This window comes from Trichosurus vulpecula, chromosome 1 (assembly GCF_011100635.1).
Source record: "Trichosurus vulpecula isolate mTriVul1 chromosome 1, mTriVul1.pri, whole genome shotgun sequence".
NCBI lineage: Eukaryota > Metazoa > Chordata > Mammalia > Diprotodontia > Phalangeridae > Trichosurus > Trichosurus vulpecula.
In genome coordinates, this window is record NC_050573.1 from 13,439,612 (window position 1) to 13,466,788 (window position 27,177).

At 48.2% G+C, this 27,177-nt stretch overlaps 1 protein-coding gene across 4 annotated transcripts in view; it reads right to left on the reverse strand.

Annotated features, from left to right (window-relative positions):
• RNF185 (ring finger protein 185) overlaps window positions 1–16,678 on the reverse strand; it is a 32,728-nt gene extending 16,050 nt beyond the window's left edge. Inside the window, exons 1-2 of one of the 4 annotated variants that reach the window (XM_036760549.1) lie at window positions 3,150–3,455; window positions 2,568–2,666 (exon numbers count right to left, since the gene is read on the reverse strand). Coding sequence is in view for 1 of the 4 variants with exons in the window: in XM_036760540.1 (XP_036616435.1) it covers window positions 3,150–3,176 (27 nt within the window). In the remaining 3 variants the exon portion in view is untranslated. Of the gene's footprint in view, window positions 1–2,567; window positions 2,667–3,149; window positions 3,456–15,173; window positions 15,192–16,545 lie in introns of those variants that run through there. The other 3 variants (XM_036760543.1, XM_036760553.1, XM_036760540.1) reach the window with 3 other exon arrangements.
• Between the last annotated feature and the right edge of the window lie 10,499 nt (window positions 16,679–27,177).

Genomic DNA, 27,177 nt, shown 5'->3' on the forward strand with positions numbered 1-27,177 from the left:
TAAATGCCAACTATGTGCCAGGAGATGAGGTAAATACAGGGGACAGGATTAATAAAAAGAAACAGTCCCTGCCCTCCAGGAGCTTATAATCTAAGGGGGGGGCACCCACAAAGGAGGCAGGAAAGGGAGGGGAAGGACACTAGGGGGCTGAACCAGGCTGGGCAGCAGAGGCAGAGTGGAGGGAGCTGAGAGTCCAGGTTCTACCCTCTATAAAGGAAGGCACTGGCAGAAGTTTGGTCCCGCCCTCCAATTCAAGGGCAGAGGAAGCTAAGGCTGAGGGAGGGTCAATCAAGGCTTCAGTCAGCTGCTCAAGGGCAGAGTATCTACTTTAATATACAGAGATAAGTCTCTATCTCGATCTGATCTCTCTGTTTAGGTTGTTCTCTCCCCCTCCCCCAGGCTCCTGGAAGGCAGGGGTTGCTTCCTGTCTTCACATCCCAAGTGAGCAGGGCCAGGCAGAGTGCCTGGGAGATGGAAGGCATTTACTGAATGCTGGTCTTGTTTTGAACATGCTAAAGATGCTTAGAGATTTCAAAAAGGTCTTCCAAGATTTCAAGTTCTCCAAACCTGGGCTCAAGAGGGAAAAAGACCCAGGCAGTGACGTTTATACATAAAACTTGGGACCCAGGCCCTACTCAGAAGCAGAGCTCACAGAATCTGTGAGAACACAAGTAACCGAGGGGTTCTCAGATGGCCACTCTGGGACCACTTGAACTCGGAAATCCCTGGAAGAGAAGAAAAGAGGCTCACAGGCATTACGAATTGAGGTGTTAAATAAATTAAGCATTAGCAGAAAGAAATCAAGAACTGGGCAGGCTCCTTGGTGCCACCGGTGACTGATTAGAAGACAGCCGCCCAGCAGTAACTGTCTATTCATTCTGTCCTGCACTAGGCAGGTTTAGAGATGGCTGGAGACAGAAGAGATCTCCCTGACACCCCTAATCCCACAGCTGAGAGGGGACATAACTGAGGCCTGAGTTTTCCATTCCTCCTCCGAGATCTAAATTAGGGGGTTCTCAGTCGGTTGAAGGGAACATGGAGACCACCTTGGCACAGAAGAGTGTAGTAAACGGTGGCTAAGTTCCCAGGCCGTGTCACCCACAACACCTTGGGCTCTTGGCAATGTCATGAGTATAAAGAATTCCTGGGGTGCGAGCTCTTGCAGACCAGTGACCCATCACTTCCCGCTCTAGCAAAGGGCCCTGGTGGTAGTTAAACAGCTCCTGTGTGTCAGCCTGAGGACCTGAGCCAAGGCCTTGCTTCCTCCAGAGATCCGGACTAACTATAAACAAACAGAAACCTAAGCTCAGGATCCCAAGTACAAAGGGCCAGGAAATTAGTGAGCAAAGTGGAGAAAGGGGGAAGAGAGCAGGGAACCAAGGAAGAGGGAAGGGCCAGGCCAGGCCAAGCCAGGTGAGAATTTCTTAACAGACCAAGCTGTCTGTGGAATCTTCCCCAGTCCCTCCGTGCATTGCTCTGCTACCTGCCAGCTAAGCATTCAATGCTCGGGTACCTTCATACTGTCCTTTACAAGCTTCCTACTGTGGCTCCCCCCCAGGGCGGCCCTGACTCCCCTGATCCTCTCCCAGGGCTTCTTAACCCTGGTTAAGGCCTATGAACTTTTAAAAAATCTCTATTTTTTAAACCGCATTTGACTACAGGTTTCCTTTGTCATCCAATGTATTTTCTTTTATGCATTTAAACACGATTGAGAAGGGGCCCCAGGCTAGTCACCAGGCTGCCCGCCTGAGGGGTCCGGGACCCAAGATTGGTGAAGAATCTTGTTCTGTCCCAAGAGGAAGGCCTCGGTGGAGCCAATTTCATCATTTATAGGAGGAAACTCTCTTAGTTCCTCTTGTGCAAGATGAGAGAGATGATGCAGACTCCCTAAGTCACTCCCAGCTCCTTCCCATAACCCCTTCTAAGGCCCATCCAGTGTCTAAAGCTGCAAGTTATCCCCTGACAACAAGTTGCAGGCTCTGGGGATATGCTAACATGATGGGGTTGTGTGTCAGTGGCCACTTCCATGGGGGTCATCACAAGCAGGGCCTTGGGCCTAGCGACAGATTTCTTGCACAACTGTTCTATATGGCTATTACTGTTGGGGTGGAAGTCTCTGCTCCATGAGTCAGGCTACAAAGGGCACTCCTTTCAAATCAGGGGCCTGGGGCCAAAGCCTGCTTTCTAGTTATGTGACTGTGGCTAAGTCTGGGCCTCAGTTTCCTTTTCAGACACTCAGTCCTAAGTCCCTCCCAAGCCCCCCACCCTGGGAAGAGCTGGTGTGCACATCATACTTGGGCAGTGTGAGCTGGGGAAAGGCCTGAATCTGCAGGCAGGGAATCTTCTTTCCAGGACTCACTGGGGCACTGATTAGCGAAGTCACTCCCATGTCTCCTCCAGCACAGCTCCCTCCACTGCCAGAGTACAATGGCAATAATACCCCCCCAGCTACTCCCGCCCCCACCTTGCCTCTGGTTGGCTTTGGGCTCTGTGGAGGCCTACAGCCCAGGGATGGACAGCCAGTGGCAGGCAGCAAGCACTCTAGAGAAGAAAGGACTATCACATGCCTGTCGGATGAACAGGGTTCCTTACATCCACATGGGGAAGACAGAAGAAATGCATGTACTTGTAGATATCGCTGCTGGCAAATCCAGATATGCCCCACCCTGCAAAAAAGGGTGAGAGTCAGGCCTGTCCACCGATGTTTGGGTCAATCTGGCAAATCATCCCCAATGAAGCAAGGGGCAGCCAAAGCAGTGGTGACTCAATGCGTGTGCACCCTTCCATGCAACACCGTCTCTACTCTGTCTCTGTCAGACAGACACACACACACTCATGTAACCACATGCGTACACACTCACACGGACACACACAAACATACACAGCCCTCAGCGGACTGCCTTCAGGAACTGTCAGGGCAGAAAAAAATGTGGCACTTTCGGGAGGTGAAGACACTGGTCCTGCTGGGACTCTGACCAGGCCATACTAGGAGTCTGAGGAGGCTGGAAGGCCCAGCAACAACAGCTGAGGAAGGTGGTGCGGTAGAAGGAGCCGAGAGAGAGAGAAGGCAGGGTTTAAGCACGGTCTCCACTGCCTGTGAGCTGGGCAGAGCGTCTCAGGGATCTATTCATAGTACAGAAGGTGCTAACCTGGATTAAGACAGGGTGCGTCCTCATTCGATGACATCCCAAGGCCAAACTCTATCCGTAGCTACGCAGCGCTGCAAGGGCCTGGGAGGCAGTTACAGTGCAGTAGGAATATTTAGCGCAAATATTTCTGTCCCCATTTTACAGGTGCAAAAACTGAGGCTGAGAGGTGAAGTCATGCTATCTATTAAGTCACTTGCCCACGAAGTGTCTGAGGGTGGATTTGAACTCAGCTGTTCTGACTCCAAGTCCTTTACCTTCTCCATACAATACAAGCTTCTCACACTATGGGCAATGACTAATGGATCATCTTTGGGGGGGGGGGTGGGAGGGAGGGAGGGAGAGAGGGAGAGGAAGAAGGAAGGGGGGGGAGAGAGAGAAACAGGAAGGGAGGGAGGGAGACAGAGACAAAGATAGTCTGAGAGAGACAGAGAGAGACTGAGAGGAGACAGAGAGAAAGGGAGGAGAGAGAATGAGAGAGGGAGAGGGGGAGAGAGACAGAGAGAGAGAGAGAGAGAGAGAGAGAGAGAGAGAGAGAGAGAGAGAGAGAGAGAGAGAGAGAATGCCTAAGGATGGAAAGGACCTGTCCAAGGAGCTAAGAGCCTTGGTTCTCTTGATTCCCTGTCTGGGTCTCTTCCCATCAGGAAATGCTGCTTATCCAGGTCGGGTATTTGTTTTTCTTTTGCTGCTCAGTGCTATGCTCAGAGGTGGCCTCCCCTCCCTAAACTGCTTTCAGAAAGTCCAGTGTTAGAAGAGGCGTGGTCCGAGTCAGGGCTGGCTGCCCACTGGCCAGTGATACAGGAGATGGGCAAAGTTCTGATGGTCAGACTCCATGACCTCTGACGTCCTGCCTGAGGTTCTCTAAGGTACAAAACAGCCACGTCACCATGGATTATGGATTTTAACAACTGATGCAGTTGCATTAAATAAAAAGAGACATATTTCCCTAGCACCTTCAATAAGTGACTAAAAAAAGGCAAGAAATAGCACAAACACTTGGGTTTGCTTCAAATTCTGCCTTTACAGAAAGCACAAGAGAAGACAATGCTTCCAATGACCAGCTACAAGCCCACAGCTGGGTAAACGCCCATCCCTGGGGAAAAGCATTTCCAATTAATCCTGTTTCTGTCCCAACCTGGGATTTCCTTGGTGTGAGGATGTCTGGGGTGGGGCCTTCTGCACTGGAATATAGGGTCCTACAGAGTTACCTGGGGGACTGCAAGGTAAAGTACCTTCCCTTCTATGGTCACATGGCTAATATGTGTCTGAGGCAGGCCTCTGGTTCAAGGCCAGCTAATCGGTCACTCTTCCATGCTATTTCACCAGGAAAATAGATAAAGCTCTTCAAATGGTCAGAACCAAACTCAATTTTGGTGGCAGTTACTTCATCTGCCAGGCCTCAGTTTCCCTGCCTGTAAAGGGAGGGGGCTGGACGAGCTGCTTTTGATGCTTCCTTCCAGAGCTGACATTCGATGATTCTGTGAACATTCTCTAGGCCTGACGAGAACGCCATTATCACATGGCAGTTCTGGAATTTTCAAGAAGAGCAGAACATTGGTGCTGGAAGGGATCCTGGGGGCCACCCAGGACCTCAGAGTTTGTTAAGATGGGTGGCCTCTAAAATGTCTGATGCGACATCCCTATCAGTAATTTTTTTCCCTTGGTAAGTATTTGGGGGATAGGGGTGAGAGGAAGGTAAGAAGGGTTGGTGATTTTCCCCAAAGGCGTCTAACACACCTGCTACAGTCAGGGAAAGGTTAGAACTGCTGCGGGGGCCATTAGAAGGAAGAAAGGGACAAGTTACCTCAAGGGAGGCCTGGGTGCAGTAGGGATATACTGTGCTATAATGGGAGGAGCAGGGCAGGTATAGCTGTATTATTGAGAAGCCCCAGGATCTGCTCCCTCAGGGATGGTGGGGCAGAACCCATCCTTCCACCCTCAAACCAGCTTGGGTCAAGTCACACCTTTTTGGGGTCAGGTCATGGCCACCGCCAATCTAGACCAACTCCCCATTTCTCAAATATGGAGACCATAGCCTGAGAAGGCTTATGCAACATGTGTCAAGTCACACAACCAATAAGGAGAGGCTAGAACCTGATTCGGCCCTGCTGCACCAGCTCGCCATAGAAGTGACAAGCGGTCTCCCCCTGGGGTCCTCAGTTCCTCCTTTGGTCTCAGTGATCTCGAAGGTCCTACACCCCTCTATTACAGAGTTGGAAAGGACTTCAGAGGCCTCCTTGGCTGTCCAGAACCAAACAAGAACCTTCTCTACCACACACCCTACAAGTGCTCATTCAACCTTTGTAGGATGGATCCCCAAGGAAACCTACCATTTTCCTCTCTGGAATGGGTTTAATTGTTGGAAAGTTTGTCCTCAGTGCCAGCCTCAATGTGCCTCTTTGCCCCTCCCCTCAAGGCTCACGGTTCTGCCTTCTGGGGCCACACAGAACACGTGACAGCCCTTCTAAGACTGGGGGACAGCACCTGTCACATTTGGTCCTCGATTTTCCAGGCTAAATATCCCAAGCTCCTTCAGCCAAAGCTTTCATAACACGAGCCTGATGCCTTCATCGTCTGGGCTGCTCTCCTTTCAATATCCCTCAGTTTATCAATGGGGGAAAGAGGGAGGGAGGGAGGGAGGAAGGAAGGAAAAGGAGGAAGGATGTCCAGGGTGCACAGAGACCATCACTTCCACAGGTCCACACACTCTTCTCAGCAGCCACATTCCACTGCTGAGTCCCACTGCTTTGTAGTCCATTAACAGGCCAAGCTTTCTTGCCACACCTCCCCCGTCTGGTACTCAGGAGCCGATTTTTGGAGGCCCAGCCGGGGGCTTTGCATTTATGCCTCTCATTAGATTCCATCTCCAGTCTGGTCTCCTAAGATCTTTCTGGACCCTGACTAGTAGCCAGCAAGACAGGGTCCTTCCTCACTCTGGGTCTTCCAGAAGTGGCTAAGCCTGTGCCATCTACACTTTCATCTACTGGATCTATGGCGTCTATGCCTTTACCGTAGTGGCTGATAAAAATCAAACTCCACAAGGCCAAAACATCCCTGGAACACTTGGCCAGAGACCTCATTCCAAATGGATGCCGAAGGAGCAATTCAGAACCCAAACTACCTCTCATCTACCTCAGCTCCAGAGACTCATGCTTTGCTACAATCTAGCCAAAGTACACCTACGGCATCCCCAGCTAAACCAGTTTAGTAACTCAGGCACCAAAGGAAGTGAGGAGAGTCTGGAAGGCTGTGTTCTGGACAAAGCCAGACTGGCTCCTTGTAAGCCCACCTGCCTTTTCTTGATGTAAACTTCCCTTAATTGTCTAGAATTGTGCTCGGAACTGACTTCACACTCACCGGACAATAGTTGGCAGACTCCATCACTCAATTCCCTTTTCTGGAAATCGAGACAATTGCTCACTTCTCCAGGCTGGCAGAACCCACCAGTTCTCCATTATCGGTCCAAGATCACTAAGCATGGTCTCCCAGTCCTCCAGCATGTGGTTCATCTGGTCCAGGTAAGTAATCCTGCAAGGGTATCTCCGAGCTCCTACTCATCCCCCCCAAAACAATCTGGGCACTGCCCTGTCCAGTTCTCTTGACCAAGAATGCAGAAACAAAGAACTGCCCAGCTCTGCCTTGTCTCTGATCCTGGTTCCCAGCAGACCTAGCCCTTTCTTTGAGCCGAGCACAGTACAGCTTCGGAAACCCTGCTTTATAGGCCCCGGCTCATTTGGCTCCTTAGCACTCATGACCTGACTTTTACAGGACCACACTGGAGTGTTTACACTTTTATCTGGCCTACCAGCCACCTTCCTTACACACCTCTTGTCTAGCTTGGTTGGTGAATTCCTCCTGCATCTGATGGGTCTCTTTGGATAATGCCCCCTTCTCCTCTATATCAGAATCGTTTCTCTTGGCGTCTTCAGGATTTCATTCTGGGCAATTTCTCATCCTTTCCTGAACTGATTTTCCTACAGAATTTCAGACCAAGGGATTCCTCCTGATCCTTTCTCTGCAGCTTCTAAAATCCACTTTCCCCAAATCTAGGACGCATGCCGTATTACAGGCCTTTCTTTTCTTTCTCTACCACAGATTCTGAGATAGAAGGGTCACTTCCCACCAACATTCAATCCAATTCAATCAGCATTTATTAAGTGCCTACAGCGAGGATACAAAAGGAATCTACATCCTTTTGGAAGGAAGACAATGTGCATACAGATAAGTAAATGAAAAATAAGTGCAAAGAAGTCCGAGAGTGTGGAGGGAGACCTGAGGGAATGACCCTTAAAAGGAGCTGGAGGTTCCAAGACGGTAAGGGGGGAGGGAGAGAATTCACAGAAGATACACAGATTGTACAAAGGCATCTGGAGGAAGGACATGGCACATTTCTATCATTTTCACTTTTGTAACCGTTTGTTCCTTCCTGGTGAGAAGCAGATCCAGAGAAGAATTTCCCTGTCAATTCTAATTCTTTTTGAAAGATGAAACTGTCGTTAAGGAATATCAGGAAATCATTAGCTGCTGTTTGGAGCAGATACTAGGCTAACTACAGTCTGCCCATCGCTCCTCGATGGTCCTCTTCCAGAACTATATTCCAATCATGTGGCTCATTCCAACAAATAGTGATACTGCTAATGTCAAATATTCTTCCAAATGTTTGGGTCTCTAGCTCATCTTGCTTGTAACCCACACGCTGGGCCACAGATTTCATCACTGACTCCTTTTTCTTGATTTGAAATCTCTCCTGCTCTTCAGTCACTCCCCACGCCTATGGTACCTACACAGCTTGGTGCAGAAGCACAGGTGCTTTCTCCTTCCTATTTCTCCTCTAGTTTAAAGTCTTTTTGATTAGATTTTTTCAAGACCCGATGCCACAATAAACAAGTGCTGGTGGCAGACACAATCAAAGAGGTCATTGCAGACAGGGTCATCTTTGTAACCCATTTCCTTTCTTCACATTCCTCACCCAAGGTACCACCCAAGGGGCAGAGTCCTTAGGAAATGCAGCCAGGAAGGTGCCCAAACTTGAAACTCAATTGTTCCTCTGTGTGTGTGTGTGTGTGTGTGTGTGTGTGTGTGTATGTTTTAATAGAGGCATATCTTGAAACCTCTAGTGCACCTTCCCTCCAATGCATCATAACAACAAGGAGGCAAACCTGGGCTCTGAAAGTCTAGGCCAGGGGTAGGGGACCTGTGGCCTCGAGGACACATGTGGCCCTCTAGCTCCTCATGGGCAGCCCTCTGACTGAATCCAAACGTCACACAACACTGAGTCTGGATTCAGTTAAAGGGCTGCACTTGAGGACCTAGAGGGTCACACGTGGCCTTGAGGCTGCAGTTTCCCCACCCCTGGTCTAGGCCATTAGGCTGCAGGCTCTGGTGGATGGAAAGCTTTGAGTAGAGGCCAGAGATAGGACCTGTGTCTGTCATCCAAAGCCACAAACACAGAATCACAGAATCTGGAGAGCTGGAAGGACCCTCAATAGCCATCTGGTCTAAACACACAGGAAAGCAATCTCTGCTGTAACCTCCTCAAAAGGTGCTTCAAACTGGCTAAGGTTCTCAGGGTACCCTCTATTTGGCCTTGAAGAAATACAAGAAATCCTCAAAGCAGTCTTTGTGTTACAGTGGCATTCCTCTCATCCCAACCCTGCCTGCACCCTCTTCCTCAAATACTATGCAACTATTTCTATCATATGACCAAGCACATACTTAGATCTACCACTTGTTGTCTCTCCAGCTCCCATCCCCCCACCCCTCTCCCAATCCCCAAACTGTAAACTCATTCCTCCTTCTAAAGGGCTGAAAAAAATCAAAGGCCTGGCCTAACTTTGTTTGAAGACTTCCAAAGAGGTGCAAACTACCTCCTTCCAAGGCAGCCCAATTCCCCTTTCTGGACAGCTTTCATTGTTGGAAAGGTTTTTCAGACAAGCTACGCTCAAGTCTGCTAGTGATGAATTTTCAGTTTATTAGCATTTTTACTAACATTTACTGTGTGTGTGACCCTGGGTGAGTCACTTCACCTAATCTGCCTCAGCTTTCTGAACTGTAAAATGCGGATAACAACAGTACCTATCTCACAGGGTTGTTGTCAGTTGTGAGATATCTGTAAAGCACTTAGCAGTGTGTCTGTCACAGAGCAGGAGCCCTACAAATGCTCATTCCCTTCCTTTCCCGGAGTGCCTACCTGTAAGGCCCAGTTACAGAGCAAGGTCCAAGGGCGGAGAGGGGGCCGTGGCAGATAACTACAGAGTAAATAAAAGTAATTTGGGAGGGGCAGGATGAGCACTTAACAGCTGGGAGACAACAGGAAAGGTCTCCAGAAGGAGGTGGCGCCTGCCTGCACTTTGAAGGAAGTGAGCAAACCTAGGGACCCTATGAAGTGAAGATTAAGAGGGAAATGGGCCACAGCAATTTATGAAACTACTTACCAGGACACAGTTGGTCAAAATCTGGGTTACAAAAGGAGTAAATATACAAATGAAAATCCTAGACCCTTGAAATACTGACCATCTATTTCCTCAAAGGGCTGCCCCTACATTCTTGTTTTTTGTTTTGTTTTGTTTTTGGCAGAGCATTTGGGGGGTTAAGTGACTTGCCCAAGGTCACACAGCTAGTACATGTGTCAAGTGTCTGAGGTCAGATCTGAACTCAGGTCCTCCTGACTCCAGGGCCGGTACTCTACGCACTGCGCCACCTAGCGGCCCCCTAGATTGTTATTTTTTAAATGTTAATTTCTCCACCATTAAACTAAGGCCAACCCACCTAGCACATGGATAAAGAACAGGCATTTCACAATTTTTTAAAACGTTGGCAAACACAAAGACGTGCTATAGTCAGGCAGGCAACCAAATGACAGTAACATTTTCTATTTTGAGAATCTCAGGTGATGTGCTTGGCAGGACGCAATGCTGTGAAATCAGCGAGGGGCACAACTTTCAGGCCTACCGTTCCCGTGAGTGCACGACTGTTAACTTCTCTACTGAGTGTATCACGTATCTGTGTTTGTGCCTTCTCATCCTCCAAAGAGCAAGAGTTCCATGAAGGAGGCTTTTCTATCTCCTTTAGCATGTAGATGCCTAATAAACATTGGTTGGTTGGTGGTTGTCCTTTGTACTGGAAGAGGACCAAAATGACATCACCACGCCGGAGTCCAGTTTCAGTGTGTCTGACTGGGGCTGATCAGATCAGGACCAGCTCAGGATGCTCTACCACAGGTCGGGCCCGAACAGTCCATGTGAACACATGGGATGGATTCCCTAAATGGGCACATCCTGCGTTTCCTTTGAGCTGTTTCATTTCTGTTTTGCTCATGGAGCACAGCACCTTCTCTGATGCGGGCACGCCATGCTGAGCGGTCCAAAAGACATCACTCATCCCAATAAACATTAACTGAATAGTGAATGAAAATGATTCTGGGGTTATATGTAGGATAGATTTATAAGCAGGATAGCTATTTGAAGACCTTAAAATGTTTAGAAAATTAAATACTAGAAGCACTTTTCAGCAGAAAATACTAACATTTTTATGGCATAGTTGAATATTAGAGGTCAAAATAAATAAACATTTGCTGAATGAATAAATCAAAACACTTTGAGACCTCAGTGAATTTCAGACCTGGAAAGGACTTTAGAATGGGATTAACCTTTTGTCAGCTAAACTTAAGCCTGAAGAAGAAATGGCTGGCTCCAATGCTGCCGTTGGGTGAGAACTGAGCCAGGCCTGTGAACAAAAGTCTTTATTTAAAACATGACAGACACCAACAAGGTAATGCCAGGAATAATGGCTAGAAAACACGGCATGGTTCTGACCTGCTTCCAACCCATTAACTTTTCTCCTAAAAGGAATTAAGACTTCCATGTTCAAAGTGTCTTCGTATATATGGAGGACATCAAATGTTCTGGCTCCCCGCCCAAACCATCCAATGGCTCCTGTATCACAAGGGATCCTTCTCTAACGACATGATTGTCATTTAGGACATGCTCAGTGTAAAATTCTTAATATAGGCCAAGAAAAGAGACCAAAGGCTGAGACTGAATGCTTATAGCTACTTTGGAGTCTGGCCAATCAACCAGGTCAAAACTCACCTTACTATACTCAACTTACATCTCTCCATCTTTTCACCAATAACATAAGGGATTTTGTTCAAATCTAGGGAAACTCTATCTGGGTCATTCTCCTAGTCTTCGAGGCTGGTAATCCTGCCAGAAAAAGAAGCTGAATTAGTTTGGCATGATGTATCCTTGCTGGTGCCCCGCCGGTCCTTTGTGGTCACTCCTGCCTTTTCCAGCTGTTCTCCATCCCTTTGATGATTTATTTTAGAATTGTGCCAGGAATGGAAGTGGAACTTACAGCTTCTTACTTTCTCCCCTTGATATCTGCTCTTCCTGAGGCTTGGGTCCCATCTGCATTCTCATCACTGACAGCAGCTCAGCATTCACATGTCATTCCTTTCAGGCCGATGACCTGAATTCCCCAAGGCTCTCTGACTGTCTAGGTGAGCTTCCATACTGACTTCTCTTTAAACGACTTCTCCATTTCCATCGCTGCACATCTACTTTTCTTTTTATTTTCAGAATTTCCTGCTTGGGAGCTTGCCATCCTTCCCAGAATAACTTCCTTTACAGAACTTTGGTCCAAGGAGTAAATAAATGATGAGTCTTTGTAAGCACTTCTGGGCCCAAAGCACTCTGGATATAAATAAAAAATCAATTCAGCCTCTCCTCTCCAACGGTTCAAGGGAGACAACACAGCTACGAGGAGTCAGCTACAGGACAGATGCGAAGCCCCAGGGGTCCTTGGGATGCAGAAGGCCAGATGGCAACTCCTGGGGCCTGCAGGTCCAATGGGGAGGCCCAGGGGTCTGGGTTACAAGTAACTCAGTTTGGCTGGAGCACAGAAGGGAGATGAGGCTGTAAAGCAGTCCCTCCCTCCCCAAACCCTGAGTGTATTTCACATGCCTGGCTAGCCTCCCTTTATCTACTCAAAAATTCTAAAATGGAGCATGGGTATTGCTGCAGCTTTCTACTACACCCTGGCTTCTCTGAACCACCCCCTCCCCTGGCTGATCTAGTTCCTAGCACGGATGGTGACGTTGGGATGACTAGGGAGCTCATCCCTGTACCTCCCTCCAATTATGCAGACTGCACCCCATCCACTTCTTTTAATCCCTTGCAGCTCCTGCTCTGGCTCTCTTGTAAATCCTCCATGCAGTAGCCAGCCACCCACCATCATCATCATTCGACATTTCATCAGCCTCAGTCCTCATCGGTATCCTCAGTAGCCTTTACCTGGCAGCAAACAGTCCTTCCAAAGCCTCCATTGAAGGAGGGGGTCCAGGCCAGCCGGCTTTTCACTTCCCACCCAGATGTACTCCTTCCCCATCCTGCCTGCAATGGACACTTTCCCTCCCACTGACTTCCTGTGGTGGGTTTTCTTCCTCATTAGATTATAAGCTCCTTGAGGGCAGATACTATCATTCTTTTTTGTATTTGATCCCCTACACTTAGCATAGTGGCCTGGCACATAGTAGGTGTTTAATAAATGCTTACTGACTGACCATGATGTAGACCTTCCTCTATATCTCAACAGTAAGGGCATCCATGGAGCAGGCAGGCTGTGTTACCCCTTGGCCACACTAGTGACTTGCCTCCTTCCTCTTCCTTTGGATGATACCTTTTGTGCCACTTTTTATGAGTAAATCCTCATTGGTAATATGCTGCACACCCTGCCTACACTCACCACGTGATCTTGAATTCCCTGGAGACTGGTATACCATGAGCCACAACCTTAGAGCACCACTATTGTTGGTAAAAGGCTGGCCTTTGCTTCAGGGACATGTCTGGGGCCGCTGGACACACCTCAAAATTTCCCAAACTTAATCCCACCTCTTTTCAGTGTCCTTTTCCATTATGGACGCTATTCACGGTCAGTCGGCTGCATAAGTCCAAGATGCTACTGAATCAGCCCTATAGGCTATTCACCCAACCGAATATCATTATCCTAACAACAGCCCTTCTGCTTGGTTTTCCACTGTAGACAATGAGGTTTTGATGGATTAGGGACCTCATTTAAGAGGTTCTGTAACGGTCTGAGGCTTGGTGTCGAAAACACAATGTCATTCACAAACAAAAGCATGGGACATGTCACCTAGTGCCTCCTTCTTCCATCTGGATTCTGTGCTGGAGATGGCCAACACACACCTGTGGTTTTTATGCCTCGCTGGATAGCAGGAAGTGGGGGGTTAAATAGAGTTATTTCTGCTATTAGATCTTTGAGGGAATCTGGTATGATTTCAGTCTACGCTGGGATACACCTAGTTGGCTGCTCTCCTCAGATTTCTTTTCATAGTCCACTCACAAAACCTACAGAGAAACCCTGTTAATCAACTGTGTAAAGATGTCATCTGCTCCAGAATATTCTTTGCAAATTCCTACTTGTTCTCTTCTACATCATGGATTCTACATCCCAGCTACATCACGGAAGCCCTTAAAATGTGTCATGTATAGATTATTCTCAGGAAGATTTTTGTAGACATGGGCTAGCAGGCATACGGTCAGTAATTGATGATCTTTTCAATCATTCATTTGGGGTAGTCACGATATCTAATTTTCCCCAAGTATTCAGTATTCTCCCCATTTTCAGATACGCTGAAGAGGATCCTTCAATGCCCACAAAAATGTTGCCTCCCTGTGGATAGGGTCCAGCTTCCTTGTATTACCATCGGCTGGACATTTGCTTCCTCACATCAAGGACTGTGATGTTCAGAGTCTAAAGGGGGAGGAGGGGCAGCTAGCCAAGTGGTCTTGGCCAAGTCCCTTACCCTGTTTGCCTCAGTTTGTAAAAGGGAGAGAATAAGAGCCTCTCCTTCCCAGGGTGGGGGGAGGTTCAGATGAGATAATGATTGTAAAGTGCCTGGCACCCAGGGAGTGGGACAAAAATGTTAACTGTTACTACTTTTTTTTCAAATGCAGTGGCTCTGTAGTTTGTTAGAGACCTTTCTACTTGTCCTCCCTTTGCTCTTTGCTGAGTTTCACCCTCTGAGACCGTGAGGTTGGGTCACTTGTGTTTCTCTCTCTGTTCCCCTTCCCCAAGCTTCTGCACCTCTGCATTTCTTTACATATATTCCTAATACACAATGATATTCCATACCGACCCGGGTTTGTCTATGTTATTCCTTCTGAATATGGTACATCCTCCTAGACCTACTTGGTCAACCTTTTCCCACCATCATGTTTTACTCAATTATAACCCTCTAGTTTCCTGGACTCCTTCCTGTCCTCTCCCATCCATCCTTCACACAGCTCCCAAAATACTCTTTCTAATGCTCAGCTGTGACCATACCACTACTCTGTTCAAAAACCTTCATTATCCTCAATTTTCTTTAGGAAAATTTTAATTTAAAAGGGACACAGAGACAAACAACAAAGCAGTCCTTGCTCTCATAGCATGTGGTTGATCAGAGACAACAACATATACAAAGATAAATAAATACAGAAATATAAAAAAGTAAACACGGAGCCCTTTGGAGTGGCAGGTGAGCACCCCAACAAGTGGCGCCAGGCATCAGATTGGGAAAGGAACCTGAGCCAAACTGGAATCAAACCAGGGACAACTCTGAGGTGACAGGAAGCATGGCGGCACCTTCCCCAGAAACGGGCAAGCTCAGAAGAGGGCTGGGGTCAGTTCCGCACACACTGGGTTAGAGCAGGGTGTGGGTTCTTGATTTCTCCAGCAGGGGAGTTGTCAAGGGAATGGGAGTTTGGGAGAGAAGCAAGAGTGGACAGAACACTGAGGCCCTGAAGGGCCTCCCTCCACGCTGGTCTCTACCTGATCTTTCTGCCTCTGCCTGTCTGCTATCCCTCCCTCCCTCCCCTTCCTTCATTCTCTGTTCCAGTCTAACCAGACAAGAGCTAGCTGTTCCTGGATCTCCCCTGCCCTCTCCCACTTCCACGACTCCGCAGGCAGGTGGGTCCAACCTGGGAATGTGCTTCCTCCCCTTCACAATCCTTCCAGGCCACCTACCTAAAGCGGCCAGCTCTGCCCAGCGGCTGCCCTCCTCTCCTCCAGGGATCCCCAAGAACTTTGCCCCTGCCACTCCTTCCCGATAACGTCTATCAGCACACCTGAGCGGCCTCCTCCTGACCCCAGGGAACATGGTCAAGGCCCCTGCCTTTTCCTCTATCTCCGCACCCCCAATGCCTCCCTCCTAAGAACTCACTAAACCTCCGAAGCCCGGGCACGAATGGACGCTCTCTCCCTGGCCAAGCCACGCTGGCTCAGAAGAGAGGCGGTCTGTCTGGGCTTCTCGTCCGAACTCGGGGGATGGGTCACAGAGCCCGGGGCTGCGAGTGACCCGACCTCTGACCTCCGGTCCCTCCGCCCAGCCCGCAGCGCCTGGCACCAGGTGCGCCCCCGACGCCTGCTGACGAGGGCACGGACTTGACCCTTCCACGCTCGGCCTCGGGGTCTCCCCCCATGCGGACTTTACACGAGCTCCTCTGAGGCTCACAAGGACCCTTCGGCGGAGGCTGTGCAGGGACTTTCATGCCCATTTTGCAGATGGGCAAAGAGATAAAAGGAAGGCGGGAGTCCCCCACTGCTCGAGCTCAGGGTCACGTCTGCACTGACCACAGCAGGCGCAGGAATAAGACCCACTGTGAGGTCAGAGCTGCGGCCATGGCTGACCAGCCTGAGAGAGCGCCCCAGGCCAGCCCCCTCTCATCGGCGGGGCCCTGGGGTGAGGGGATCAAGTATCACCCGGGGAGCAGTAAACATCGCCATAGGCGGGGAGGGGGCGTCCGGGCCCAGGGATTGCACAGCGACCGCGCAACTGCACAGTCCCATGGGGCCACAGACACACTGCCTCAGCTCAGGACCGGCCAACAAGCTTCATACAGCGCATGCGCAGGGAAAGGCAAACGGGTTCAGGACCTGACGTTCTCAGCGCTCTTTGTACGGCGCATGCGCAGGCGGAATTAAACGTGTGCAAGAGCAGACGCGCTCATCACAAGCAGCGCACGCTCCCCTGATCGCGAGCGCATGCGCAGTCTCGTAATAAGGCATTCTAGCCACCGCCTCTCCTCTTAGCGCGCCTGTGCAGTGGAAGGTTATGGAGGTGTGTGTCACGAACCCAAACAGTCCACTAAAAACGAGGGCTTTCCCCCCAACCAGCCTCTATGGCGCATGCCCAGTAGCAGGTTGAAAGCGCATACGTCCCGAAGAGTCAGACCCCCCACCTTCCCTTCCCTGCCACGGCGTCTGCGCAGCCGCAACCAGGACCCGGAGAGGAGGTCCCGGCCCGCTCCCTCCCCGCCCCCCAATCCAAGGCCAGGCCCGCACCCTCAGTGAGTGCGGGCTGCCCTGGAGCGCCGAGGGCCACGGGCCGCCGAGGTACCTCAGCGCGCGCTCCGCTCGCTCGCTCCGTCCACCGCCCGTCACGTCAATCAGGCTCCGGCTGCGGCGGCTCTGGAGCCTCCTCCGCAGGATCCCGTCACCTGACGCAGGGGATGGGGCCTTCGCGAAGGCACTTCCGGTCCGCGCCCGGAAGGGAACGGCGGACACCGTGGGCGGGGACACCTTCGGCCTGACGACCAAGGTTCCGCCTGCGAGCAAAGCACGTGGGGTGCGGAAGGGGGAAGGACAAAACACGAAATGTCAAGGCTGGGAGGGGCCGCAGAACAGGGAATGTCTGAGCTGGGGGAGGGGCCTTAGAATGAGGCATGTCAGGGCTGGGAGGGGGCTTAGAGGATGTCAGGGCTAGAAGGGGGCTTAGAACAGGGGATGTCAGAACTGGGAGGGGCCTTAGAATGAGGAATGTCAGAGCTGGGAGGGGGCTTAGAACAGGGGATATCAGAACTGGGGGGGCCTTAGAACAGGGGTTGTCAGAGCTGGGATGAGGCTTGGAACAGGGGATGTCAGGGCTGGGAGGGGCCTCAGAACAGGGGATGTCAGGGCTGGGAGGGGCCTTAGAACCAAGGTTGAGGCGGTAGGTTAAAATTAGATGCCAGAAGACTCCAAATACCAGTCTGAGGAGTTCGAGTTCTATCATAGAGGCAATAGTGAATCATCAAAGGCGCGTGAGGGTGTGCCATGGTCAAACATGTCTTAGGAAGATTATTTTTGTAGCTTTGTGGAAGATGACATGGAAGGGGAACAATCTGAAGGTGAAAACAACCACCTGGAAGTGAGTGAACTAGTCTAGGCAAGATGTGATTACATCTCAGGTTCTTTTCCTCTTTCTTGTAAAACTGTCAACTGAGTGGGGGGCCGGAGGGAGCATCTGTCCATAGGAGGCAGAGGCCCCAGAGGTGGAACAGGTAGGAACAACCAGCCTACCCAGAAGTGCATCGGCAGGTAGATTCTGACCCTGGCACAGAAGCATAGATTAAGCTCTTACTGTGTGCCAGGCACTATGCTAAGGGGATGCAAAGAAAGGCGAAACCATGGCTTCTGTCCCCAAGGAGCTCACAACATGAAAACGGCCTTGTACGTAGAAGCTCGTCAGTAAGGAGGATTTTGTTATCCTTTTAGAGCTCAGTTTCTCAGGATCCACGGCCATGGCAACGTCTAGTTTCCAGGTGTTAGGTAATAACTCCCAGAACAGTCTCCAGGATCCTAGAGAGTAATTCTTAGACTCATAGTGACAGACAGTCCTGAGGCTGCGCCATGAGATTTGGGGGTGACATGATTATTACTGCACTTGCACAGAGTGATGATATTGCTGAAGTTAATCTATGAGCTTAATGTTGGCAAGATGCCTTCTTTGTCCGGTGCCCTATAAAACAGGTGGGCATCGATCAGTGGAAATCCATGGGAATCCACAAGGAAGCCATGGAGAAGCCATGGGTAATGCATAAAGGAATGCATGTTCCTGCCTCAGGCGGCCCCCATTGAGGAGGGGAGCACACAGAGCTGTGCTTGTCTCCATTGATGCTGTGGAGACGTAGGGATAGTTGCCCCACTCCCCACTTCGAGAAGGGCTGTTAGGGAATGCTGTAGGAGTTCTTCTGAGAAGAGGAGACTAGAATAAAGCTTGCTATTAACCCCTCTGAAGCTGTTTTCCTGTCTGACCAGATCAAGAGTGAACCTGTTAGAGGCTGGAGTCCAGAACCTCCTGTGTGTTATCAGTGAAACAAAGCTCTATGTGGTATAAATGGGAGGCAGTCAGAGCGAAGGCACTCTCAGTGGACGGGATCCCAGGAAAGGCCTCTTGGAGATGGTGAAATTGAGCTGAGCCCTGAAGGAAGCTGGGTGCTGAGTTGGAGAGTCCAGACTTGGGGGAAAGCCAGTGAAAAGGCATGGAGTTGGGAGTGTCCTGTGTAAGGGAGAGCAAGAAAGGAGGGAACAAGCCTTTCTTAGGTGCCTCCTCTGTGCCAGGCACTGTTCTCAGCCCTTTACAACGATGATCTCATTGGACCTTTACATCCCTTAGGACATACATGCTACAATTATCCTCATTTTATTTGAGGGAACTCAGATAAACAGAGGCCGAGTGACTTGCCCAGGGTCCCACAGCTGGTAAGTGTCTGAGGCTGGATTTGAACTCGGTTCTTCGTGACTCCAGGCCCCATGCTGTAATCCACTGTGGTGCCCCCCTTGCTGCCTCTAGGCCAGCATTGCTGGGGCATACGGCCCCAATTCAGGAACTGAAGCTGAAAAGATGAGTAAATTAAAAAACTCACAAACCAGTATTAAAAAATTGCCAATTTAATTCTATAATGACTGCAAACAGACTGAGGAAAGACGGATATTCCGCAAGGTCTCCATGAATACCTAGTGAAAAAGAAGTGATATCTAGTGAATGCCTAGTGAAGTAAAAGCTCTAGTCCAGAAGGAAGATCCACCTTCCCTGTTACTGTGGAGGACACCACTCTCCTCCTAGTCCCCAAAGGTCACAATCTAGGGCTTGTCCTGGGCTCCTCACTCCCTCCCACCTCTCCCCCATCCAATATGGCGCCAAGAATAGAAATAGAAAGGAATGCCTGCCAAGTTACACAAATCAAAGCCACAAATGAACATTATCCACGTTGTATTTTTATTTATTTTGTTAAACATCTTCCGATAAAATTTAATTGAGCTCAGGCATCATTTGGGAGTTTGGCAGGCCCAGTGGCCACAAACTTGACACCTTTAGCATAGAGGACTCTCAAGTATTTCTGATGAAAGGAACAACACTGAGAAGGAACTTTGAAATAGAAACTTTAGAACAGTAACACCAGCAAGCATTTAGTAAGCAATTACCATGTGCCTGGTACCGTGCTAAGCGCTGGAAATAAAGATATAAGAAAAAGGGAGGTACTGTCATCCTTTCCCCATCACAGTTTCAGTGTATTGCAGGTTAGCATAAAAAATTAAATGGGAATTTTGGGGGGAGTTTTGTGGAAGCCGCAGAAGACACAGAAAAAGTTTAGAAACTGAGAAGTGCGTAAAATATATGTATAGTATTGTGTAATGTCAACACATTTTATCTTTTAATACCACAATAATTAAGACTTCTCGGGTACAAAAGGAGGGCTAAGAATTTTTATGTGGATTTTTCTGGATCCTGGGGCACTGTATTCCCTGCCTTTAAGGAGCTAACATTCTAATTTTGAGAGAAGACAACAGATTGAAGGGAGCTGAAAATGAAGGTGGAGTAGATAAGTGTCCAAGTCCAGAGTGTTGGGAGTGGAGCTGGATGAGGAATGAGAGTGATCACAGCTGGCCTGGGCACTTCCTCGAAATGGAGGGTCTGGGGAGAATTCATCCATGGGAGGAGGTGGGGCATAGGGGCAGCAGGACCTTCCAGAGCGACTTCACTCCAAGTTAGACTGGAGACTCTCCACAGGACTCTCAACCATGCCGTAGAAACCTCCTCACCCTGCAAGCTCACTCCACTCCTGGACTTTACATGTTGGAAGTACCCTCTGCCCCTTCAGCCTCTCTCAAAAGGGAGAATATAGGATGTTTCTCCCCCTCTTTCTGAAATGTTCAACCTTTTCACATCAACTGATTCTTTCCTGACTTCAAACATTCCCAAATCTCCCTCATCCTTAAAACATCTTCACTGGTTCCTACCATCCCTCCAGGCTATAGTCCTATATCTCTCCTTTTCTCAGATTCCTTGAACAATTTTTCCACACTTGCTGCCTCTTCTCTCTCTCTTCTTGCTCCTCAACCCTTTGCAGTCTGGCTTCCAACCTCATCTCTCAACTGAAACTTGAAGTCATCAACCCAAGTTATCAGCTGTCTTACAGTTGCCAAATCTGATGGTTTTTTCTGAGCCCTAAGCCTTCTTGACCTATCTGCTGCATTTGTCATTGGATTACCCTCTCTTCAATATTCTCTCCATCTTGGGTTTGTGACACTGCTCTCTCCTGACTCTCCTACCTGTTCGACCTCTCCTTCTCAGTCTCCTCCATTGGCTCAACTTCCACATCCACATCATGCCACCCAACTGGGGGTGCCCCCTAGTGTTCTTTCGTGGGCTCTCTTCTCTACATTCTTTTTCTTTATAACTTCATCAGGTCCCATGGGTTTAACTCTCTATGCAGGTGACTCACAGGTCTCTACATCCAATGCCCATCTCTTCCCTGATCTTCTATCCTCCATCACCTATTGTCTATTGGACTCTTCAAATTGGACACCTCAAAGACGTCTTCAACTCATGTTCTTCCCCTGAACTTTGCCTTATCTCTATTGAAGGTACTACCAGCCTTCCAATCTCCTAGGTTCAGAATTCTGACATTAGCCTCCCTCTCCTTCACCCCATATATCCAATTAGTTGCTAAATCTTTCTCTTTCAGCCTTCACAACATCTCTTGAATACCATGCCTTCTCTCCAGTCACACAGGCACCATCTTAGTTCAGACCCTCATCATCTTTTACCTAGAGTTCTAGCAACAGCCTCCTATTATACTTCCTGCTCTGCATCTCCCCCACTCCAGTCCATCCTACGCACTGATGCCTCTCCCTCTTCCCCTCTTTCCCTCCTCTTTCATCCCCCTCCTTTCCTCCTTCCCCCACCTCTGTCTTTGTCTCTGTATCTGTCTGTCTCTTTCCTCCATCTACTCTCTGTCGCCTGGGATCCAGACTGATACTTAGCCCGCTTCGGAAGGTCACTCTTTGGGGCTGGGACTCAGGCTTTGAGGTGCATGATAGTCACACTGGGAGAAGGCTCTGAGAAGGCATCAGAGACCTCATCAGATTACCCTGGGCTTCTCTGAACCAGGTCACACAGGTCTTAGGCAGGAGGTTTGCCAGGCTGCTGTCTTGGAGTTTCTCATTTGCTCTGGGTGTCATTAGATGGTGAAACGACTTCTCCATTTCCATCTCTGCACATCTACTTTTCTTTTTATTTTCAGAATTTCCTGCTTGGGAAATGTTGGTGAAGCATTCCTCCCTCTTCTTGTGAATTTGAGACCAAACAGTGTTGGGTTAAAAAGGTCTTTAGGTTCATCTCTAAGAAGATGCAAAAGATAGGGTGGGGGGAAGGTGAAAATTTGGACCTTTTATGAGAGTGACTGAGTATATTAGGAGGGCAGAGTTTATAATTTCAAAGAGGATCATATATATGTCTGAAAGGTTCAGAACCGCTGGATATAAGAAACTCTCAAAGTAGGAGGCAGAAGAATTAAAGCATATATTTAGGCTCCACAGTAACCAACCCATGAACCAGCATCCCCATTTTGATATATTGATCAAAAGCTTCCAGGCCCAATAAGTCTGCCTCACAAGAGTAACCAGGAGGCCACAGAGAAGCATGATGGTGTAAAGCAAAATCATATACATGCTTCCCCTCTATGGTAAAAAGATTACCCACTGGCCTCAAGTCCTTGTTCAGCTTCCTCCCGTAGGTCAGCTCTGCTACCAGCAGCTCCTGCTTCAGCTTCGGCTGTGGCTGTAGCAGTCTCTGGCTCCAATGGAAGCTGTTTTTAACCATCCGGCTTCTTCGGGCGTGTAAGGTACGCTGGGGGAAAGCACAGGTTCTTTCGATCAGCTTAAGCAAGGGAAGCAAGGTGAAGGGGCTGACAAGCTTGCTCCAATCCAACATACAAACAGCATTCAGTTAGTTCAGGGGAAAAAGCCAAACTATTCAAGGGCACTTGTTGACTAAGTGTTAAGGAGCCCATTTTTGGTTACCAACACACTGAGTATTAAAGTTGTACCTTTTAAATTTTTACTTTTGATTTAGATTCAGTAAATGCAATTAACCTCTATGCCTATAGAGTAAATTCAGGGCAGTTACACTGAGGAAGGAAAACAATATGGAACCATTGGATGACAAGACACTGGCCAGTTCACTTAGGAGTTGGTAGATACTCAGTGTCCTTGTTAGGACTCCAGGAAGGTGTCTAGGGAAGAATGGACCCTGGTGGCTCAGGCCTGGGCAGGATCAGAGGATTGGTGCGTGCCAAGAATGAGCAAACTGATAGCTCACTCTTGTAGCGCCTCCTAGTGGCTGGGTCAGATGTGGCACCTAGGACAGTTGCGCCTGCCATGTTCTTCAGTCCTAGGTGGAATGTTGTCCCTGAGCGGGGAGCAGGAGTCAGAGTCAGGCTGTCCAGCCTTAAGTTTGCAGACTTTATTCTTTTCTCCTACAGCATTAACTCTTTCCAGTTCTGCATGATCTTTCAGAGATTGCCGTATTTGCTTAGCAGCCACACCTGCTGGTTCATTCAGTCTCCAAAGCTGTAACTTTTGTCTGGGCCTGGTGCCTTGAATTCCTTTAGGGCAATGTCCTCTTACTGTCTCCTTACCTATCTTAGCTATTGATTTCCTATTAGCCAATTTTGTTCTCTGCTTTACAACCCAGAGATCATTTTTGGCAGAGAAAATAGGAGTAAACTAGCGGATGAGTGGCTTTGCCTTCTGTCCATTGTACCCCAAGGGTCAACACACTGGTCCCAGTGAGTAATGGAAGTGCTCCTTCCCCTCCTTTGCCATTACAAACTTTCTTTCTGCCTCTGTCACTCAGTGCCCTCTTCTCAATGGGGTTCACAATCATACGAAATCATCATTTCAATCCTGTTGTCTCTACTGGCTCCCTGATGATTTCTCCTGCTTTCTCAAGTATGGGCCAGATATTCATTTCCTCTGTATACTTAACACTCATAAGTTACCATTGATAAAGACCTAAAATATGATCCAATAACTCCTAAGTTCTATAATAACTCTTCTTCCCAGAAGAGTGGATAGGTTAATACCTAAGAGGAGGTTGGTTGGTTGTTGTCCTTTGTTCTCAGAGGACCAAAATGACATCACTATGCTTTTTTCAGGGCTGCTTTCCACCTAAGAGTAGGTTGGTAGGTAAAACATCCCAATATAAAACATTGTCTAGGACTATCACTATACCTTCAAACTTGCATCATCACCCAAACAAGTCCCTCAAGGTCCATGCCTGCTGGCAAGCCAGGTCAAGGCATGGGCCAATCCTCCCATCTGACAGCAGTCATCTTCTCCAAGGAGGATTTAATTGCAGAAAGCTCCTCCTGCTGAGAGTCAGGAACTTCTGATCTCTCAAACTCATGAGGTCACCAGCCTCAGGTTGAAAATGTTCATCTCAGGACTGCTTGGTCACCTATACTCAGGGAAAGAAATATAAGCAGAAGAGGTAGCCAGGGGCCATGGTTATAGAGGCAGTACATATGCCCGCTGCCATGGCTCCTGGGAGGGCAGAGAGGCCCTCCCCCTACCATAGGAAGTCCAAGAGATCCTCCACAGAGTAGTCAGTGTAACTTGTATGTACCCTGGGATGGCAACCTGAAGGGTTAGGGTATCTCTCTTCTCTCCTGCCAGTAGTATGTTCCCCCTTTATAGTACCCCAGTTCCATTTAATCACTTACCCTTTTCCAAGATAGGAGCAAGAACTAACATATAAACATTTTCCCTAACACCTCAGAGGCATAATCTTCTCTCTACCACTTTGGTGAGGGAGGTAGTAGTAGGATTAGGCCCATAATTTAGTTCAGTTCCTAAATAATATTGGTCCCCCCAGAGTTCCTTCCAAATGAGGCATGACTGATGGGTGAATTCTTCTTCTGGGCTGGGGTCCCAAAGGCCTCTCCCAGAGATCTCTTCCTTCACCCACCTGGGTCATGATGTTCCACTGGTTGAAAACCTGCCCTAGATACTGAATCCCAGATTCCTGTGGCTCACTCTCCTAACCAAGGTAAGAGACTCCACTCCCTTCACCAAGAAGGCCAAGGACTAGGGCCCATATCTTGGGAGCCGTATGACCTCAGAGGGAATAAGGCTCTAAGGACCTTCCCCTTACCACATCATCACTATTCTTTTGGAACATCAGCCCCCTGTCACCTTCTACTCAGCAGGAGAGATTGCATTAGCTAAGCAAGCTAGTGGGGTCTGCACAAGCGCTAGACTCCTGTTACATCTGCAGATGGGAACAGAGGACAAGGGCAAAAGATGTTTCTCCCCTTTAGAGTTTACTGAGCTTTTCCTTGTTCAGTGGCCTAGACTCTTTGACAAAGCCCCCTCCCCCTGGGGCTGTCATGGGGAGGAAGGGATTGCTGAGTCACCACAAAAATTGGGAGCTCACAATGATCACAAAGGGAGAGCTTATCTCTGCTCCATACATGTTCTATGGGTCTGCTTTCCCCTAGTTATATTCACCCCCACTTAAATTTTTGCTGTTCTCAGCAAAATTACTGAACTACATTTGGCCACATCCCCAAATTCTGGAAAGTTCTTTAGAGATTTTGGCAAGCTCAAGTGTTGTCCTTTTGAGCACCCTCGCTTTAAAAAGCCTTAGCAAAGCCCATGTGGCACAATTCTTAATTGTCTCCTAAATGCCAAGTAAAGAGTTTCAAATAGTTAATTCAGCATAGTTCTAAGATAATCCCCAAATTAACGAACCTTTGTGAGAGCCAGGCCTAGCACAGCTGGTTGGACTAGAGGCTGCAATCCCTCCAAATAGAAGATAGGCAAATTCAGCAAACAAGGGGCATTTGGCAAGTTTATCATAGATCCAAGGTCTGTCCCAACCCAAGCAATGAAGAAAGAGCAGCCATTAAAGCTGAATTAGAACTAACAACTAACAGCCCCACCCCACCCAATGGGGGCGGGGGCAAAAAAGTTTCTGAAAGGAAATTTCTAGTGCCAAATGGATTCCCAACCCGGAGTTCTCCAAACAGGGATTAGAGATTCCCAACTTTCAGGGTTAAGTACCCCTCAAACCCATCGTTGGCTCTCTTCTGGCGATCAGGCTCCTTAAAATTTCTCCCTGATTTTCTCTCTGTCTCTCTCTCTGCTGCAAGATACCATGGCTGGGATGGGGGATGCAGAAGAGAGAAATTCCTCCCGTTGCCCTCTAGAGGAAGTTTAGAGGTCATGCTCCACAAAGGTGTTTCCCCACACACACCTCAACTATGTTTCCAAACTGGCAAGTTTGCTTTTTTTTAAGGGTTGCTGCAATTGTGCCTAATCCTTAATCAACCAATGGCAAGCTGGCCCTCTAATTCCATTAGGGACAATTCTTCATGGTTCAGGGTTAGACACATTAACACTTCATACCTTTGTTACCAGTACCCATCTATGATCTCATCAACCAGACTGCTGGGGGTGAGGGAGGGGAGGGAGGGGAGGGAGGTAGGAGGGCCAGAATCTGGTTAGGGACTCTGTCCTGACCCCTTCCACTATTTTTGTGTGTTTGTGTGTGTGTGTGTGTGTGTGTGTGTGTGTGTGTGTGTGTGTAGATAGATAGAGATAGAGTTTCAAAAGGCTTTTATTTGTGACTCCCCAAAAAGCAAAATATCAGAAAACAGAAAAACTATCCACTGCAGAGACAGCCTTCTATAATTAAATATATATGTATGTGTATGTGTGTGTGTATCCCTTCCTTTCCATATAGTATATATGCTTTCATCTTTTATTTTGAACATTTAAGGGCAGGTTTCCATGTACAGATTAATGACTTTTTTTTTTAAAGACAACTGTAATGATATTCCTCCACCATTCTCTCCTTCAGGGCATCGAGGTAGCACAGTGGATAAAGTGCTGGCCCTGGAGTCAAGAGGATCTGAGTTCAAATGCGGCCTCAGATGCTAGCTTTTTGACCCCTGGCAAGTCACTTACCCCAGTTTACCTCAGTTTCCTCATCTGAAAAATGAACTGGAGAAGGAAATGGCAAAACCAGTCTAGTATCTCTGCCAAGAAAACCCGAAATGAGGTCACGGAGAGTCAGACAAGATTGAAATGACTCAACAACAAATTCTGTCCTTCACTGGCAGTCACTACAAGGCTACTCTGTAGCTTCAACTGTAACAAATACTATAATATTGTTAGAAAGTTCCTTGCCCAGTGTAACAATATTTTAAGACTGTCTTTTACTTCTCTGTTATCTGCTGGAAACATAGTGCCTCCAAATTTTTCTTAACTGGTTGGAACACTCGATATTGAGAAAAAAAACCCACCAATCTCCATCTGAATATCTAAATTATTATAATGTGTGGGTCACAAATTTAGAAAATGCCAGAAGGGAGGTGAAGCTCCAAAACTGACGTGTTAAGTTGTCTTCTCCCTCAAATGGATAATTACAAGAAGAGCTGATTTGTTTAGCACAGTTAAAGAAGTGACACTTGCAGAGCTCCTGAATGCCAACAATACTAGTTGGCTGATGACAGAGACTGCAACAGATGTGGCAAAGATTTAAGTCCCCAAAAGAGCACATTCCAAAGACAGCCAGCAGAGTGTCATGATAAAATTCAGCAATTCCAATAGAATTCTGGTAAAGGAACATTGAAAGGAATCACAGGTGACTTTGTCCAGCTGTTTTCTTTTAACAAGTCATTAGTATACTGAGTCTAAATCCAGCCTCAAACAATTCCTAGCTGTGTGACCCCGGGCAAGTCATTTAACCGTCTGCCTCTGTTTCCTCATCTGTAAAACAATCTGGAGAAGGAAATGGCAAACCACTCCAGGATGTTGGCCAAGAAAACCCCCAAATAGGGTCAAAAAGAGTTGGATATGACTGAAAAAGACCAAAAAACCTATTTAAAAAATCATTAATATAGACGTCTGATTTTAATCA